Genomic DNA, 18,924 nt, shown 5'->3' with positions numbered 1-18,924 from the left:
CATATAGACAACTTCATTCACAATATTTACCAATAGAGGTCATTTGTGGAAAGTGAGGACTTCTTTTGCAGTTCTACTGTGATTTACTGTAAGAAGTAGGGTATAAATGATTTACGAAAACGCCTTGCTTAGCCATAAATGCAGTTACTAAAATTAATAGAAATCCATATAAGGTCCTGTTTGTATGCGAGTGTCTAAGAAATTGGAGTTTGACCACTGACCTATCAGAGAATGGAGAAAGATAAGAGACTGTATTGTATAACTATTATAATATCAAGAACTGACTTTTAAAGGAAATTATTTCAAAGTTCTTACCTGTGAAGAAAAGTAACTGGATTTTCCACGGCCTCAAGAAAAGGTTTATTGTGTTTATGTCGGCCTTATTTCACAAATGACTCACTTAAAGTGTACATGCTATTAAAAATAAAGTTGGAAAGCTTCAACAGCTTTATTTGCTGTCCCCTGGAAGACTTTTTTTGTGCTGTCCTGCTTCAAACAGAGCACAAATAGGAGTTCTGGAAGATACAGGAATAATGAGTTGAGCCATTACATCCTGCAGCAATACCGAATATCTACAGTGGGAGTAGTGGGGGGGACACGCCTTGTACATTCATTTACAAGTATTTATGAGTCCTGTACTACCCAGCATCTTCCGCAGAATGGCACTTAATAGCAATGTGACCTCCATCCAAAAAGCCAATTACTCCAGGGATGTTCTCATACACCTGAAAGGTGGCCTGATCAACCATATCTGGGAAACTAATGAAATCGTCAGTTCTCTGTTTACTTACTGCACTGCAGACATTGAGCGCTATTTTTCACAGCTGATTCAGTTACATTACATAAATCTGTTGTTACCCAATAACCACATAACCACGACCTTAGGGCGGCAACTGCTTCTTAAACAGAAGCTATCCGAGCTCCCATCACTGAGTCGCACACAAACAAAAGATTTCGGATGCACTGTCTTTTTACATAAGTGGTCACTTCAATCTGTGTCATTTATCTGGTGTTGGTAGTATTGGTTCTCTAGCATCAATGACATTGTCAGAATAATCTGTAGTTACAGTAAGTTTAATATAAATCATTATTTGGACCTGAACTTAAAATGGCTTAAAATATGATTTGTACAAATCACCCGGGCTTAAACCCAGAAAGGAATATTGTTCCTAAGATTACTAGATTTCTGTAGGAGGGAAAATTTGAAAGATACAAACAACAAAAATTAAATCCAAGTTTCACTCAGTAATACAGACTCAAACAAATATTAATTTCCAACATGCTATTAATTGCTAAGATGGACAAACACAAAAACTTCAAACCTGTAAGTATTTTCCATCCTTTTAGTCAAGGCTTCCCTCAAAACTTGGGCTGAAAATAATGTTTTCATTAAACTTAGTATTAAGTTTGTGCTCCATATTAATCACTCTAGATCCAATAAATCTCTACATGACTTATTTTCCAAAAAAATCTAGAATGAGTTCTATTAGACTGACAGACAAACCTTGAAAATAAGTTTTGCATCAGATATTAAAGCTACGCAAGTTAAATTTGAACCTTTACTCCTTTGTTTGCTAGGATTATGACTGCTGTGCTTGTTTTCTCTACTACTCTTGGCTCTCTTGGCTCGTCTTCACTTCCTCATCCGGCCCAGACGTTCTTACATCAGCGGTGCTCTCCTGCGGAGTTTCAGGCGGATGGATCTCCATAGGGACTTCAAACCCATGAATGATCCTCCGAGCTGCCTCCAAGTGTCTCAGCTGCTTCAATTGAACTTGAAGAAAAACCAAACAAGGAAAAAATAATGAGTTACCTTACATTTTTACATCAGAGTTTCATTTTTATTATTTCTACCATCCAAATGCGTGAACACGAACCTCTTCGCCTGACTCTCATCTTCTCAATCTCGGGAATAAGAAAGCTGTACACCAGCTCTGACACAATCTCCTCTGGCTGATATTTGTCCTTGCTACAGAAAATACATACACGTTTTATTATTTTTTGGTTATAATTTCTGAACAAAAAGTTTGAACAGACACTCGTAAGTCATAGTTTACTTTTCCTCCATGGCGTAAGCAATGTCATTGAGCTGCTGTGCCTTCTTGTGGATCTCCTCTCTGGCTTGCTGTTCGGCCAAATAATCCACATTTCTCAAAATCATGTCCTCTAAATACATATCCACGCTTTCCTGGTGCACCTGCACAATCTGACACATCAAAGTTTTTATGTGTTAGGTGAATATATAGCTGTAGAGATTTTCAACATTGTTTTATTATATATTTCAGATGGAAACAAACAACTAATCAAGACCTCACACCTCGCAATCTTAAACATTATGAACCCCATGAAGATCTGGCATCATGGGGTTAAAATGCTTTGCTTCAGCCTCACTTTTCAGACCACCATCATCCACAAGTTCAACATTATGCACTAGTTCATGTTTGTCCAGCAAATAAAATCTCAATAAAATACAATGAATATTGCAAGGTGACATAATCAGAAATCTTTAAGACGTATAAATACCCCTGCAAGGGGCTGTCTTATTTCCAGCATAGTGTCTTTTCTTATAATGTCACACAAGATGGTACTCACTTCTCTGAAGATCTCGTCTCGTTCTTGTCGCCTGCGCTCCTCCACCTGACGCCTCCCGCTCTCCTCCGCCTCCCTTCGACGGCGCTCTCTCTCAGCCAGGAGCATGAAAGCGTGGACCCTGCGCTCCTCCTGCAGATGAATCAGCTCCTGGGACAAGATGAAGAACACCTGCGCGAGGTCCACGCCAATCACCGCGGCCTGACGCGCTTCCTTGATCGCAGCCTACGGAGGAGAAAGACCCGAGTGTGACAGGATTATTGCTGAGCTTGTATCGCTTATGACTGGTTACAATGAGCGTCACCTTCTCCATCTGTTGATCTCTCTCTCTCTTCAGCATCAGTATGAAGTCTTTTTCTGCTTTCTGCATATTCTGCTCCCTAGCCTGCAGAGCGTGAACTTTCCTAAGTTCCCTGATGAGCTCCAGCTGGTTTTCTTTGCCCTTGAAGATCTAGATGATGTCACAAATTGAAGAAGATGGATGTATTGCATGCTTTGTACTAAAACACATTCCAGTGTTTCTAGAGGAACTTTGAAAATCATGAGCCATAATGCCAGCTCATACCGACCTCAAACTGGATACTTCTTCCCCTGAGTAGCTTCTGCAAAAAGATGATGGCAAGCTCTGTTTTCTCATCCTCCTTAATGAAGAATGACAAGTCAGTTCACAAGTACAATTTCTAATACAGGGTTGATGTACAGTTTTACTTGTGTCACATGTAGTTGAGAAAGCTACATTTTTGTCTCATCTAACTGATCATCTTCTTCCAAATGTTTGCTGTTTTCCCTGTATGGTTTATTGAGGCTATTAAATAGGTTGGTCAAGGTTTTTTTTTTTTTTTTTTTTTTATCAATTGGCTGACTTGGACTTACTAATGTAGGAGTACTAGAATAGAGGGGGATGAACCAATATGCACACTCAAATTAAAATGTCACAAATTGTTTTACTTCCACTCCCAGTTTGGCAGTACTTGCTGTTGGTCTCTCACATAAAACTCCCAATGACAAACATTGAAGTTTGTGGTTGCAACAAAACAAATGTTGAAGATTTTTGGAAGGCTTTTGCAATTTCTTAATTGACAAGTTTAAAAAAAGTAATTACAAACAGTGATTAACTAACCTCTGAGGGGATTTCCACAAGTGGAGTGACGGGAGGGGTAGGAAGTGGCTTCTCTTTTCGAAACGGAAAACGGTGGCCCTTCACTTCAATCTCCTTGCCCTCCTCGTCCCTGACGGCCTGTTTAACCACAATTTGTAATGAGTATGGAAGCAGATGCCAGATGATACACTCACTAAGCTTTATTTTTACCCTGTAATCCTCCAGTAGCTCCACTGCTATTTGTGCGGCAGACTTCCTTTTGCCCTTAATGTCTCTCCATTGTGTCTTCACTTGTTTCAGTGATGCCGCTAGTCCTGTCTCTAGCTCTTGTAAGCCTATGTATGATCAAATGTAAATACTGTAACAATATACCAGCTCTGTGGGTCTGCAGTAGCATTTGCTAAGATTCTTAATCAGACCTTCATATGTGTTTATGTAGTCACTGTTGAACATTTTCATATTGCCGTAAGGGAACTTGTCATTGTGAGTCTGGAAATCAGCAACGATGTCCCGTCGCTGCAGTTTTCCCTCCACATTTTTCCTCTTAGTTTCCAGTTTTCTAATTGCTGTAGACATAAGAGTGAGTGTGAAGAATGAGAAAGAGCCTTCATTAATGTGTTGTTCTCATCAAACCTATGGGATGTCTTACATCTTATGTATCTGTGGTGGGTTTTCTCAAGCTTGAGCTCCCTGTCCTTCAGGTGCTTAGCGTATAATTGGGTCAGTCGGTCATATGCGGTATCCTTCTGAGCTTCATCTCTCTGCCTTAGCAGCTCCCCCAGCACAGCAAGGCGGATCTCCTGCACTCTGTTCAACAAAGAAATAACTCTGGGTTTAGTTTTAAATTTAAAGAGCTTAGGGAGCTTTTTTATTTCTGAAAAGTAGAGAGCATCAAAAACAAGCCCGAAAGAACCCTGAGTTGGGAAAGTCACTTCAAATAACTAAACTTTGGTCTTTTAAATTCAGTCATAGAAAAAGAAAGTACATCCTCTTTCAAACTCAGAACCTAAACAGATCTAGTTCTAAAAAACAGGATCTAAAATGTAGACTCAAGAAACAAACCTCAACAAATTCCACAAAAAAAAGGCAAAATAGTATAACTATACGTAAATAATAACAATAATAATAAGAAAAAAAAATTAATAATAAAGTACACATTTTCTACTTTCATATTTGAGGGGAAGTAGCAGCAAGGTGGTGCTAATTGACCGAATTTCATGAACTGATCATTCTCTGAGTGGTCACCTCTATGAAGGCAGTTTTGACCCTTTGCTTGTGAGGAACAGATAGGTGTGTGCTAACACAGAGCCAAGACAGAAAGACATCAGCAATATGTTCAGAGAAGTAACTCTGTCTGACTACCTGGAAAGGGGCATAAGGTAACTTCTAAACATTTCTGGAATTCATCATTCCACAATGAGAAAGATTATTTACAATTAGAAACCACTTAAAGCCAATTTGGATTCTAAAAGCTATTAAGTCATGGAGTGTAGTTTTTCTTTTCAGTGCTTTCCCATTTTGGCTTCATGTGTGTACTACAAATAACAACGGATGAGAAGTTTGTTGTGTTTTTGTAGAGTAGATGTCAGGACTACATAAATTCACAAACTGGTAAGAGGGGGTACAATCTTTCTGACATAACTGTTTATTAGGAATTGCCTATGAAATATATCCATCTATCTTTTAGGGACACACCAGTTTGTAGATTTTTATATATTTTTTTGCAATACAGATTTTTTTAATTAAAAAAAGAGAAACGAAATAAGACCTCACATTGGAACTTCTGGTTATCGTTTATATTGTCAGGTGAAAAAGCAAAAACACGTTTGAAGAAAACAGCAACTCACTTCTCGATCTCGCTTTCCCTGAAAGCCCACTCCTTGGCTTCCATTTCCTCCATCATGCGCCTCCTCTTGTCGATCTGGCTCAGGTCGTGGCGAGGAGGAAGGGTGGTCTCCCAAATTCGCTTTTCACGCGCTCGCTCTATCATTTCCACCTCAGCAAGGCCTGCTGGCAAGCCATGACCTACGAGGCAGAGGTAAGCTGCATTGTGCGGCTCTGAGAATGGAAATCTGTGGCGTTAGGATGATGTCAGTTGAGCTAATACCCCAAGTCAATGTTGCCAGTTGCAGGAGTTCTGTGGGTGTCATCCCACGCTGCACCACATACTCAGGACTGTATGGGTCAGTCTGGGTTTCACTTTCTCTGAAGTCTGTCTGAACCCCCAGAGAGCGCTTAGCGGGCAGTTGCTCCTTAGTAGTGGTTATAAAATCTTCCCTGCAGTGATTTTAAAATCAAAAAGAGAGCATGCTTACTGCTAAAACAGAAATAAAATAAACCACTGACACAGATAGAACAACAACAAAAAAATCTATCTTGAGCAACTTACTCTGCAAATTCAAAGACAATATCTGCTGGGAACTTTTCTTCAAATGGAATCCAAGGCCTAGATGAGAGAAATATGTATTATACGTCATCTCAGTGTTTACAGTGTTTTTTTTTTTTTTTTACTGTTTTAGTGCAAGTTAAATATATGCAGCATGTTAAAATCAAAACATTTTAAAATGTGTAGTGGAAAACCAAACCGTTTATAGTATTTCCAGTAGTCAGCTCCAGTCACAAGGCATGTTTGAGGATTTGGATGAATCCTGTCAAAGAGATAACTCAGAATCACAACTGGAACACAGAAAAAGCATGGTTGAACTGTGGCGATGCAGAGCGAAACTGCTCATTTTACTCACCCAGCCAGTTGCCGCAGCGTCTCCCTGCGCCGTTCAGCATGTGCTTGCCAGCGGTAATCGGAGCGGGACGGCATTGGCTCTGCTGGGTCCGTTTTGAAGGTGAGCAACGGCTCGCCGCTCAACATATAGTCAGACTCATGTAGTTTTCTCTGAGTGAGATAAAAAGAAAATATCAGGTTCTGCATTTTGAAACATCCCAGCCAGCAGCTAAATTAGGGTCTCATTTGATTTTCACTTACATTTGTATTTTTATCACTTACAACTATTTACTATTGATATTAAGGTATAGTCTTATCAGTTCGTTCATTTGCGTTGACTTTCTTAGCTATTTCTTGTGGGGTGTTCTCAGTGCAATTTAATCATTTTTATTCACTAAGTAAGATTCCAGATTTTCATCGACCACTGCTTGTTTCATTTCCTCATTCCCTCATTGTTTATTTCATAGGAAAACCTATCCACAATGCTGTAAGATGTTTTATTTTGCACTAATACTGAATGTTGTGTTTCCATTAACTGTAAGATCATCATAATTAACAAAAATAGAGCTTTGAACACATTAATCTTTGTGTAACTAAGTTATATAATGTGTTTCACTTAGTGAATTGAGTCAATGAAATAAATTACATTTTCAGAATTCTAATTGTAGCTTTTTATTGTCATCTAGTCTACCGCACAACAATATTTAGAAAGCATCACATTGAAAAATTGTATAAGACACCAATCTAATCGATATTAAAAACTGTCTGCATGATTGTAAATACCCAATCAAGGTTATAAATAAACTAAAATATAATAAAAGTCAGTCCTACATCCACTACGTGTGTGGTATCGACTCACGAATCGTTCCTTTGTTGTATAGGCCCTAACCCTGGGCCTGTGGTGGTGCGGCTCTGATGGCGCTGTGTAAACTGAATCTGTCACAAAAGGTGCAATGACTGTTAACCAGCTTTACTGCAGCATGCTATCAAACGTTACCGTTCTTCTTTTACTCACCACGTACGCAGTCAGAAGGCCGCCTAGGTAGAGCAGCCTTAAAATAATCTTTGTTCTCATTATTAATTTGGGTGATAGAGCAGCTCATTTTGTTAGTGGGAAATTTGCCTCAACCCAGTTCGTGTGCTTGCAGCGATGTTGAAACTATCCCGTGCGTAGAAAACGTTCAGCGCTGTAACCATGGAGATGACAAACTGAACGTCAGGAAAGGGGAGGAGTACCCAGTGTGTATCCGGTGTCCTGATGGGAAATGCCTTTATTTTCTGGGATCCGACTCATTTGGCTTAGTTCACCAACATTGTCCCATTCTTTTGGCTCTCAAGCGACTTTTCTATTTGTACTGCTTCTAACCTTTTGAATTGAGCCTATATATATATATATAGATAGATATATATATCTATATATATATATATAGATTTTTTTAATTGAATCTGTGTTTATGCAGCATTTTCATAGAAAGACAGCAACACTAAGTGCTTTAAATCAAATAAACCAAATAGGCAATAAAAAGATAGCTTGGATTAAGCCAGACAAAAAAGGAAAAATAAAAAAAATCTTATTTATTGTTGTGTCACAACATCACTTAGCAAAACATAACATAAATCTTCATGATAATTAGAAAGAAACACAATACACATGAAGCATAGATTTTAACCATGCGTTTTATAAATAAAATAACTTTTTCTAATCAGCATGTTTGTTCAAGGATTTTTTTACTGTCGTACCACCTTTCTTGTATGTAGTACAAATTCGGACTCAGGTCCCAGATTAAGAAATTTACTACACAAAATAGTTAAATAAATGAATAAATAATAAAGCAAATGTAGCAACCTGAGGTGGATTTTCTTTATTATGAAACCCAAATGTAGGATGCTAAAGTTTACAATATGGGAAAACAACAACACCACCTGGAATAACTCCAGGAAAATGTAATGGTAATGAGGACACGGGTAAGTTCTGCTGGAAATGAGGAGACAAGATTCAGACAATTCTGCAAAAATTTATTAAACTTCAATATGTTTTTTAAATTAACAATAACCTGAAATTGCATAGTTAAAACAGTGAATGCATTTTTAACAAAATTGATTGTAATAAAATGTTTAAATTTCAAAGGAAACTGAGGCTTACCAATGTGGGGGGTGGAGTAGTGAGGAAAAGGGCAACACTCAGTAAAGAAAATGGATCACTCTGGACACTACAAAAACAAAGCAAACAAAAAAAAATAGGTGCTCCAACAAAACACACAAGTCAAGACACCGCCACCAGCGGTCACCACCGCCACCATAGAAGCCTCAGTCCCTAAAAGAAAGACAAAAATGAAACACTATGAGTAAAACAGTGATACAATAGCACTTCAATGTTGCACTTTATCCCATTACTAGTGCCATCAATGCTCCCGGCAGCAGGGGAAAGTTCAGGTAGGTCTTTTAACATTTCTGATATGTTGCGGGTCAAATTGACCCGTTTAAAAGTTTAAAAATTAAAAAAAAATAGTTGGAAGTATTTTTTTTACATGAAACTTTTTCTATTTGTCTTAACATTTGCACTCTACATATAAATTGAAAAAGTATTCATTTTACACATTTGCACTCCCCCCTGCGTCCACTTTTTACATAGATACTGTTCGGGTCAATTTGACCCGGCAGTCAAGTTGAAGTGCAAAAAAAGATTTAAAAATGTCCAATTCTATATGTTTCCTTGCAGCTTTGAACCATATTTCACCACACACACCCCTACTCCGACACACACAAGCCCACTTTCTTACTATTCTCTTTACTTCACTAGGAAACTGTGAGAAAGCAGGTGTTCATACAACTTTTGATGGGAACCTTTTCTGTTGCTGTGGGCAAACTTCACCCACACTGAGTGACACTCAGCAGATATGGAGGAAAACATAAATACTCTCTACATGACTCATTTATCTTGATTTTAATCAGAAGGTCAATTTGACCCTGAACAGTATGTGTGTCTGAAGTTCAATTATAAAGATCACCCATTGAAAAAAAAAAAGTGTAATATGAAAAAATTTACCAAAGATCAATTTCAAGGAAATTATTGTTTTTTTTGTGTCTAGGTTTTTTTCAGTGGACAAAAAAGATGCAAATTAATTTTTTTTATGTTCAAATGAGTAAATGAGCAAGTTGTTGTAATTTCTGAGAAATAAAAAAACATCATTGCACAAATATTGATTGAAATGGTTAGTATTTTAGTTAATAATCAGATACAAAAATGTTTTGGAGGAATGTTTTGGTTTCTGACTCTAATGCATGATTAAACACTCCCTGGGTCAAATTGACCCACGAACATTATTGCTGTACCGCAGAAACGAACATAACAGGAGGGTTAAAACATTTCTTTATAGGCAAAACAGCAGCGAGTGTCAATCCAAGTGTAATGCTGATCAGAGACTCATCAGGAGGCTGTGACCTGGTAAGTTACCACACTGCCAGATAAACAGAGCCACAATTCCGCCTATGCAGTGCAGCTTTTCACCAGCAAACAAGCAAACGGACAGATCGGTCCAGATGTTGGAGGTGCAGCAAAGGAGGCCAGCACAGTTTAACAAACGAAGGAAGCAGATGGAGTCGACGTCACGAAACAAACAGCCTCGTGGCAGATGGAGACCTGCTTATATGCAGCAGCCGAAATTGGCAGCGTAGCATTTATGCTGCTACATAAATATAGAGCACTTTAAATCTTTTCCCCACTTGTGGTCTTTGCGATGTCTACCGTCTGGTAAATTCAGAACAAGTTCACTTGATGGAAAGTTTTTAAAAAAATTACATCTGACACTCAGCTTTGCATAATATAGGAAACCACTGTAAGGAGGTTGGGGTTGCAAACACTAACTCACTTCTTCCTCATCTACATTTATAGATTTTGGCAACCTTTGCTCTAAATGATTAACACACTGGGCCTTACTGACTCAAAACTTTCTTACAATGGTATTCAAATTTTTATGTAAAATAATTATTTTAAAAAACAATTATATTAGTAATTTAAGAAAAAAAACTTTACAACACTGGCTAGACTAATGTGTTCTTGCATATTTCTGGAAAATGTAAGGTCATATGTTCAGATGTGACACGTCATTCTGTGTGGGCGTGTACCTGGTGGCTTCAAAGCTCAGGAAATGCAAGCAGCTTGGTGTTATGTGGCCATTTACAGATTATCTTTAAAGTTTTGAGGTTTGGCAAGCCTAAGACAAAGTTACACAAAAAATGCGAACAAAGAGGGTGTGCAGGACATGGATTTATACTGTGGTCATCTCCGTGTTTGAAGCATGGTCTCAAGATGCAGGTTTGGATTATTGACACCTTAAACTTGTGGCTGTAATGGTTCATGTTCTTGAACGGGTACAAATCAGGAAATCAGAATCTGTGCTCCGATGAAGCTTGTTTGTCTAAAATTACCTGTAGAAATAAGGCAGGTTTACACATTCTTTTTGTAAAAGCCCACGTTACGGTATTAAGAAGGTTGTTTTTTAGTGGTCTGATGCAATTTTCTAGTTATTTATGTTGTGCTTTCATTAGCTCAGCATGAGCAGAAACTCGACATGATTAAGAGAAACAAAGGCTTGAAAATATCAGTCTGTTATTATTAGAAATGCCATGTTACAATTAATAACTTGAGTTATTGAAATAAAACATTTTAATATTACTCGCAATCCTTTAGATGCACCTGCATTTAATGTTGACATAGTTATAGAACTTCATTATTTCAAAATTCGGTAAAAAAAAAAAGAAAAAAAAAGTCTGCTATTATATTTCTTTTAAAAAATCAACAACACAGTCCAGACTTCTTTGTATCTTATTTTCCACATTACATTTCCAGGTTGAGAGAATGCATTGCACTTTTGTTATATTTATATATATATAGTGAGGTTGTGAGGTGACTGCAAGAAGATAAACTTAGAAAAATCTCTTAACAATGAAAAATGTGTTAGAGAAAAACTGGGAATTATGATTTTTATATGAACACAACGTTCAGACATGTGGCCCAGAAATGCTGGTCATGACCAATCTATGTCTTTTATCCAGCAATGATGGGATCCTTTCTGTCTAGCTTGATGGCTCGCTCCAGAGCATGCATGGCTTCTCTTTGTGTTATTTTGTTTTTTCCCACCACGATGGTTTGTGTGTTTGTTTATGCATGAGTAACATATGTTTAATAAATGAATTTAAATTATAATATTAAGCAATTAACCATTTAATCGCCAACTTTTTTTTCCTCAGTTAACAGAGATGTTGCTTTCAATCTTGGGACCAACATTAACCTGACCTGCACTAACAAGACGAGGGCTGACATTGTATTTATAATCTGGGAGATGCACTTGAAAAACAAAACCTGTAAGATCTCCTTTGTAAATTACGACAAAGGTATTGACTCTTGCAAAGATGGAAAATCTCTCCAAAAGACTTCCACTGGTCAGTTGTATCTGCACGTCCCAAACGTTTCAGCTGATGATGTTGGACTCTACAAGTGCGAGTCGGTTTACCATGGAGGAAATGAAAACTATGACATCAAAGTGGCTGTGACAGGTAGGTCATTTAGTGTGAGAAGTGACTTTTAATTACCATTCATCCATCCAACCATCCATCCATTTTCTTCCGCTTATCCGGGGTCAGGTCTCGGGGGTAGCAGCTTCAGAATTACCTTTTTAGTTAAATTAATTTCCAAGATAAGAACCTTGAGGAACGTTAACAGACAAAAACATGTAGATACACAATGTTGACAATGTTTTTACCTTCCGCAATAAAAAGAACGTCCACTGTCAACTTTTATGTGACACTACAGTTTGCATGATTTACTGACCTCAGAAAGAACAGTCCAAAAATTTGTCATAGCTTGAAAGTTTTCTTAAATTGATGCATTAGGTTTTACTTAATTATGTTTTTGCCTTCCTTGATTCAGCTCCTCCTGTTTTATCTGCCTGGTTGGAGCAGAAGGGCAACAAAATGGTGGCGCTGTGCAGAGCTGAAAGAGGAACACCAGTTGCCAATTTAAGTTGGAGTTATGGAGGCAGCTCAGAGCCTGCAGTGAAAACTCAACTGGACCCAGATGGATTTGTAACAGTAGAGAGTCATCTGGAGCTCCTGGAAGACATCGGTCCAGAAGAACTGACCTGCATTGTCCAGCACCGTTTCTGGGATCAGGAAAAGATTCTGGTACCAAAACTAAGAGAAGGTCAGAGTTTTGCAGACTGAAGTGAACTGTTTACTTACATTTCTGTATTTCTTAGTTAGAACTTCCACTGTTATTAACATAAGTCAGTGTTAATTATTCTTTGTATCTCCTACAGCAAATTCGCCTCTATTGTGGATACGTGTTACTTTGGTGATCATCTTAACTTTAGCAGGAGTCTTTCTTTTAGCACTAAAGAAATGGTGAGCGATTTATTAAATTATCTTTCCTTATCCAGCATCTAAAATAAAATGTGATCCCATTTATGGTCTCTTTTTTTCTCGACCAGCCGTGGTACCACCAACCTTTTCAGCATGTCAATGTTCTTCTTAGGCCTTCTAACGAGCCATCATTGGATCCAGGTGCGTTAAACCAGGGAGAGAACTAAAACATGCAGGATTCCAGCCCTGCGGACCAACTTTGGACACCCCTGGACTACATTAAAGTGGAGGAATGTTGCAAATCAGAATCCAGGTTCTTAGAATTCACCTGCATCAGCTGAAACAAAGACTCTGTGAGCAATATGACCAATACTCTGCAAAATACATAGTTTTAGAAAATTTTTCAAATACTCATAAACCAACATCACCAAGGTCTGGGGTCAGCTGACACTAATCAATTATCTGATAGAGGCTGGTGAAGAAATAACACATTTCCTGTAGAACTTTTTAACTTTTTTATTACTTCACTTGCCGACTGAAAGCATTCTGAGCTGTTTGATTTTTGTCTATGTCTGTGGCTCTACTGAGCAGAGGGATTTGTTCTTTGAGCGCTCTACTGCACGTTTTCTTTATTAAAGTCTTTTAAACTTTGATCTTGATGCTTGGGATTTTTGTTTTGTTTGCCAAGTTCCTCTTTATCAAGTAAGGAAACCAGACAGATTTGCTGACTTGGATTACAGAGAAATTCATTTTTCGCAACAATTTTGTAGGGTTTTTAACACAATCACGTACGTGTTTGTCACTTGTCTTGAAAGCTGCTAAGAACTACTTGTGGTGATGTGCTGTGTTGGGTTTTCCCCAAAAATATCACTTTGCATTTTGGTCATTCATTCCTTGTTTTGTCAGAAAAAATTAGACATAGCTGTTGAAGAAGTCTTGTGGTTCATATAAATTTGAGAAGTTGCACTTGGTACTAAGCAGAAACAGTGTATTCATCAACACACATTATGTAGAAAACAATTCTGGGTAGTGGACAGGAAAATCTGAGTTAATTTACCCTATTTTCTCTTCTCTGGGGCAATGCACAGATGTCTCATTGCAACATGTACTCACCACAAAGTGCAAAAAAACTCGGAGAATGTAACCACACCGCTCCTTTTATCAGTTAACTCTATAATCGCTAAAGGTTTACTCTTATGGAAACTGCAAATGGCCAATTCAGTTTGACAGCAAACAGTTGTTAAGCAGTGTCTTTCTACACAGGAACTTTTAATGAGGATGCTTTGACTGCTTATGCAGGTAAGAAACTGACATATCATAAATAAGCCTGCTTGGAATGCCTTAATTAAACTTTCACTGCAAGGGACTTTTTGCTTGTCACCGTTAGACACAAATTCGTCGATGTCTTCAAGGCTCTCAGGTGGAAGATGAGATTTAAAGTGAGGGAGCTTGTTTGTCTTATTTTATTGTCAGTTGCCACACTACTTCAAAAGAAGATAATAAGGCAAAAAGCTGGAAATGAAACTGCTGTTTTTAGGCACGAGATTCATCCTGTGTAGGTGTACCATCCGTGACGTGACAACAGAGGAAGTGAATGCGGTAGGGCTTCACTTGACGTGTTGGAACCACAATCGCAACAATCCCTCAAAGGAACCTAAAGACAACCGAAGAAGATGCACAAATTGTGGATTTATGTTGTGATATTTCTTTTGTCCGAGGAAGGGTTTCTAACTCAAGGTTTGAAATCTCTTTTTTTTTTTACTTATGCGATTATTTAATTTCTTGGGAAAATTCAGTGCATTGCAAATTGTACTTATAATCTACATCCCATATACTTTCTGCAGTCTGTTGAAAACATGTTTAGAGACATGTTACAGTAAAAGGATGTAGCAAAGATAATAACACCAGTGGAGGTAGATGTTGGCAACCACAAAAAATATTTTTATCATGTTCTTATGCAATTTTAAAGAAACTGCATGGGCTGAACTTCTTCGGAGTTTCTTTTGATAATGGTTTTCTTCTTGACATTTGTTTTTAATGCCAGATTTATGGAGCCCAGAACAAATAGCTGTCTGGTTGAAAAATTCTCCAACCTGAGTTGTGGATCTTTGCATCTCATCCAGCATTATGACATGATTCTTGGCTGTTTCATTTTCATGTTCTCCTTGCCAGCTCTGTCGGTATCGGCAGACAACCTTCCTACGGTTATTTGCAGTTGTGTCGTGCTGTTTGCATTTTCAGATGATGGACTGAACAATTCTCTGTGAGATTTTTGAAACTTGGGGAAAACGTTTTGTTTTTTTAAAAACCTGGTTCCACTTTATTCCTTCATCTTCATGGTGCTATTTGTTTAAAAGTCTTCTATAACAAACCTCTGAGACCATCACAGAACAGCTGCTTTGAACTAAGATTAAATTACATGAAAGTGGGCTCTATTTAATATCAATGTCAATTCTGATATCATTTGCTAGCACTGGATTTTATTTTGAGGTATCAGAGCAAAATGTTCTGAATCCATATTAATACCCTATCTACATTTGAAATTTATGTTTTAAAATTGTTTTTAATCTTGTCTCACTTTTCTTTCATATCACAGTTATTCACAGTTATTTTGTATTGACATTTTTGGCTACAAAGTCACACAAAGTGAAAGAAATTCAAGGAATATGAATTCTATTTTATCTATTTTTATTTCAATAACATGCATCTCTTTCTCTCTCAGGAACTACTAACTCAAATATCATTGTGAACACAACTACTTCACCTATGAAAGTTTATGGTAAATTGATATTTTTATGATTTTCTCTGCTCATCTGCGTTCGGTAAAACATTTTAGGAGAAGAATAACTGACAAATGTAAAAACAACATGGGTTTTGATCCTTTTTTTCAATTTATTTTTGAATACAGTATTTATATTCTGCTAAGAATCATTTTTTTTCAAAGAAATCTAGCATTTTCACATGAGTACATCTGTAAAAGTTTTGTTTTCTATAGGAATAGTAAAAAAAGAAAAAAAAAAAGAAAACATTTAGTTTCCCCAATCACTAAAACTAATCTGAGTTATTATTTTTTGCAGCTAACAGAAAGGAAGTCTTCAATCTTGGGAGCGATGCTAGACTCATCTGCAGCAACAGGACTCAGACTAAGGCAATTTTTGTTATCTGGGACATTGAACTGAAAGACAAAACCTGTAACATCTCCTTTAGCAACGAGGGTCTAAACATTAACACCTGCAATGATGGAAAATCAATACAAAACTCAACCGATCAGTCGTTCCTGCACATCCCAAACTTTTCAGCCAGTGATGTTGGAGCTTACAGGTGTGAATCAGCTTACACAGGAGGAAATGAAAATTATAAGATTGCAGTGGGTGTCACAGGTAAGAACTTAACTTCTTAAAAGTGTGTTTTGAATATAGGAATTCGTACTAATATCACTATATTAATGTCATGACTATCTCATCATACACAGTTTTTGCTGGTATTTCAAGGTCTCAAATATGCCAGATAGCATTTTCAAACACAGTATTACTGTCACCTTGGATAACTTAATGATACTTTTTAATGTATTTTTAATTATTAAAATACAGTACTTTTGTATTTTTGTAATGTGGTTAACCTTTTAATATGTTATGGAGGTACAATATTAATGCCTTCTTGTCGTTCTTGGTTCAGCTCCTCCTGCTGTATCTGGCTGGTTAGAGCGAAGGGACAAGAAGATAGTGGCTGTGTGCAGAGCTGAAAAAGGGAATCCTGCTGCCAACATCAGCTGGAGTATCAGATTATATCACTCAGTGACACAGCAGAATGACCCAGATGGATTTGTAACTGTAGAGAGTCGGTTGGAGATCCCTCAACACATTGATGCAAAATACTTGACCTGCAATATCCGGCACCAGTTTTGGGAGCGGGAGAAGATTCTAATGCCAAAATTCAGAGGTCAGTTTTGCTTTATTGCACTGAATGATAATATCAAGTTTTCTTTTGATACAAATGTTAAGTGATCAATGGACAATTATTATTTATTATAGCGATATTTATTCTTTGTAAATATCTATGCAGTGGTGATGGGTTTGAAAATATTGTTAAAAAACTTTCATTCTTTGTCAACAGAGTTCCAGCAGTGGATACGTATTGTTGTGGTTTTCATCATAATTATTTTAGGATTATTGATTTTTGCTCTAAAAAAACGGTGAGTGGCCTACTTAAATACTGCACTGTACTCACAGGCAATGAAATATTTTTGTTGACATTTTCTTCAATTTTTATAACTTTTTGGCAGGAGATGTCTGCAGTGATTCATAAGTCAATTCATCACCAGGAACCATGACACGGCAGCCATTTTTGTGCTAGAAGGTGTCACTTTTTGTGTTAATAACTGTGTAAATTTGTTGGTCAGAAGGAGCAAACTGTGTTCGCTCCATTGTTTTGATTTATGTTGGATGATATTGGATATGAAGAGAATCTGTGGAACAGAAAATAAAATCAGTGGAGAGCAATGGATGTTCATGGTGACAGAATTGGCCAAACTGGAGTTTTTGGTCTTTATCACAGGTTCTCATTCATAACAGTCTCGTCACAACATACATGTCCATCAAGGAAATCTTTGACTTTAAGTATAGGCTCAACCTCTTCACCTGTTTTCTACATTAATTATAAAAAATGATTTATTTGACGAAGGGCACAGCTTTTTTCTCCCCCTGCTGCTCTTTGTGTCAATTACAGTCATCACAGTTCATATGCATGTTATTAACTCTTTGCTGTGTCAATATCTGTGATGATATTTTCATCTGTTTACATTCCAGTGCAACATATTTTGTTTTGTTTTTTTTAGAATTCTCGTTAGTCAATTGGCATATAAAGCAATGACTAAAATGTGTCACTCTAACTGTGGATAACCCTCATCATCAGTTTGGGAATGTAGTTTATAATTTTTTAGCCTTGAAACAGAGTAGCAAGAAAAAGTAAGTAATCCAAGAAATAGTTTCTCTTCCTGTTCCAGCCAGGAAGATCTGTCAGCCACAAATTAATATGTTTTTTGTTGTTGTTTGTTTTTGTTTTTTTCTTCTACTTAAAGTTAATTTTTAGCTTTTATATCATGTTAAAGCATCTAATTAGAGCATAGAGATTTTCAGTTTGTTTTTTTCAATTACTTTTAAGCTAATTTCTCTCATGCAATTTCATTATTCAATGATATGGTCAATAATTAAAGCTTATTGTATTAAAACAAATGATTCTAACCTTTTTACAACTTTATTGTGCAAACATGACAAATATCTAGGGAAAATATATTCTTTTTAATCAGTTAACCAAAAGGATGTGTTAAATGAAAATGACCAAAAGGGGGCAGTGTAGCTGCAGGGATTGTTTTTATTTTTACCTTTGAGTTCATCAAGTCTTTAATAGACTATAGCTTTAAGTTTTACACAGTTTTTGCTGGCAGCAAATTATTATCCTATAGCTTGTTGATAAATGTGCTGCATTTTATTTGTTTTATCTGAAACAATTTGTCACATGACTGCGTTATTACTGAAATCAGCTAATTTAGAAACGTCATAAAACTGAATGTATTACTATGTTAGTGTCATAACAATCTCATCATACACGGTTTTTCCTGGCATCTCAAGGTCTCAAATATGTCAGCTAAAAAGATCACAGTATGATCTCTTTTTTTGTTGTAAAATAGGAATAATAAAAATGATGTAAGAAGGCAAAGACGCCTGACACAAAGGAAGAAGCAGCTCGAGACTTGTGATTTTTTCTGTAACATTGAAACGCATTAAAAGTCCGTCCTATTTTACTATCTCCAAAATGTTGTATTATTTGGAGCAGGATTTTCACAGAGGTCTTGGTATTCTTGTAGTTAGGCCTGTACTTTTTTAACCTAATGAAAGAAATAAATTGTATCTAACAATGATTGGACAACAGTTTTAATGTCACCCATCTTTCTGACTGAGTTTTTTAATTTACGTTTGGAAATCTGTTCATAAAGAGGACTGCTATCTATATAAGCATATTAAAGCAAAAATAATTCAGATTATTTTCAAGTTAAAAGTGTTGCAGGGTCTTTTCTACTTTTTTGGGGGTAAAATCTTTCCATTCCCGACAGATGGGTAATTTGAGTAATTTTGAACTAAAACCATCCAGGACAACCACT

General features: G+C 36.9%; 3 protein-coding genes across 3 annotated transcripts; 2 read left to right on the top strand and 1 right to left on the bottom strand.

Annotated features, from left to right (window-relative positions):
• Positions 1 to 336: 336 nt before the first annotated feature.
• Positions 337 to 7,580, bottom strand: cfap91 (cilia and flagella associated protein 91). The gene is made up of 17 exons (XM_032566720.1): positions 7,423 to 7,580; positions 7,267 to 7,343; positions 6,430 to 6,578; positions 6,274 to 6,336; positions 6,078 to 6,134; positions 5,796 to 5,965; positions 5,536 to 5,713; positions 4,338 to 4,495; positions 4,108 to 4,254; positions 3,899 to 4,023; positions 3,710 to 3,826; positions 3,159 to 3,230; positions 2,894 to 3,040; positions 2,593 to 2,814; positions 2,058 to 2,206; positions 1,878 to 1,969; positions 337 to 1,774 (listed from the first exon to the last, which is right to left on the bottom strand). The coding sequence occupies exons 1-17, from the start codon at positions 7,508 to 7,510 to the stop codon at positions 1,608 to 1,610; spliced, it is 2,178 nt and encodes a 725-aa protein (XP_032422611.1). The 5' UTR covers positions 7,511 to 7,580; the 3' UTR covers positions 337 to 1,607.
• A 2,961-nt stretch (positions 7,581 to 10,541) lies between these two features.
• On the top strand, positions 10,542 to 13,420 carry LOC116723658 (uncharacterized). The gene is made up of 5 exons (XM_032568725.1): positions 10,542 to 10,722; positions 11,658 to 11,963; positions 12,337 to 12,609; positions 12,725 to 12,809; positions 12,940 to 13,420. Exons 1-5 carry the CDS (start codon positions 10,644 to 10,646, stop codon positions 12,992 to 12,994), a joined length of 798 nt encoding a protein of 265 aa, XP_032424616.1. The 5' UTR covers positions 10,542 to 10,643; the 3' UTR covers positions 12,995 to 13,420.
• Positions 13,421 to 13,525: 105 nt separating this feature from the next.
• LOC116723659 (cell surface glycoprotein CD200 receptor 5-like) lies at positions 13,526 to 18,684 on the top strand. Its single transcript, XM_032568727.1, has 6 exons — positions 13,526 to 14,504; positions 15,490 to 15,546; positions 15,845 to 16,147; positions 16,443 to 16,706; positions 16,881 to 16,959; positions 17,050 to 18,684. Exons 1-6 carry the CDS (start codon positions 14,441 to 14,443, stop codon positions 17,063 to 17,065), a joined length of 783 nt encoding a protein of 260 aa, XP_032424618.1. The 5' UTR covers positions 13,526 to 14,440; the 3' UTR covers positions 17,066 to 18,684.
• The last annotated feature ends 240 nt before the right edge of the window (positions 18,685 to 18,924 follow it).

Source organism: Xiphophorus hellerii, chromosome 7, assembly GCF_003331165.1.
Source record: "Xiphophorus hellerii strain 12219 chromosome 7, Xiphophorus_hellerii-4.1, whole genome shotgun sequence".
Taxonomy (NCBI): domain Eukaryota; kingdom Metazoa; phylum Chordata; class Actinopteri; order Cyprinodontiformes; family Poeciliidae; genus Xiphophorus; species Xiphophorus hellerii.
This window is presented reverse-complemented; position numbering and strand designations above follow the sequence as displayed.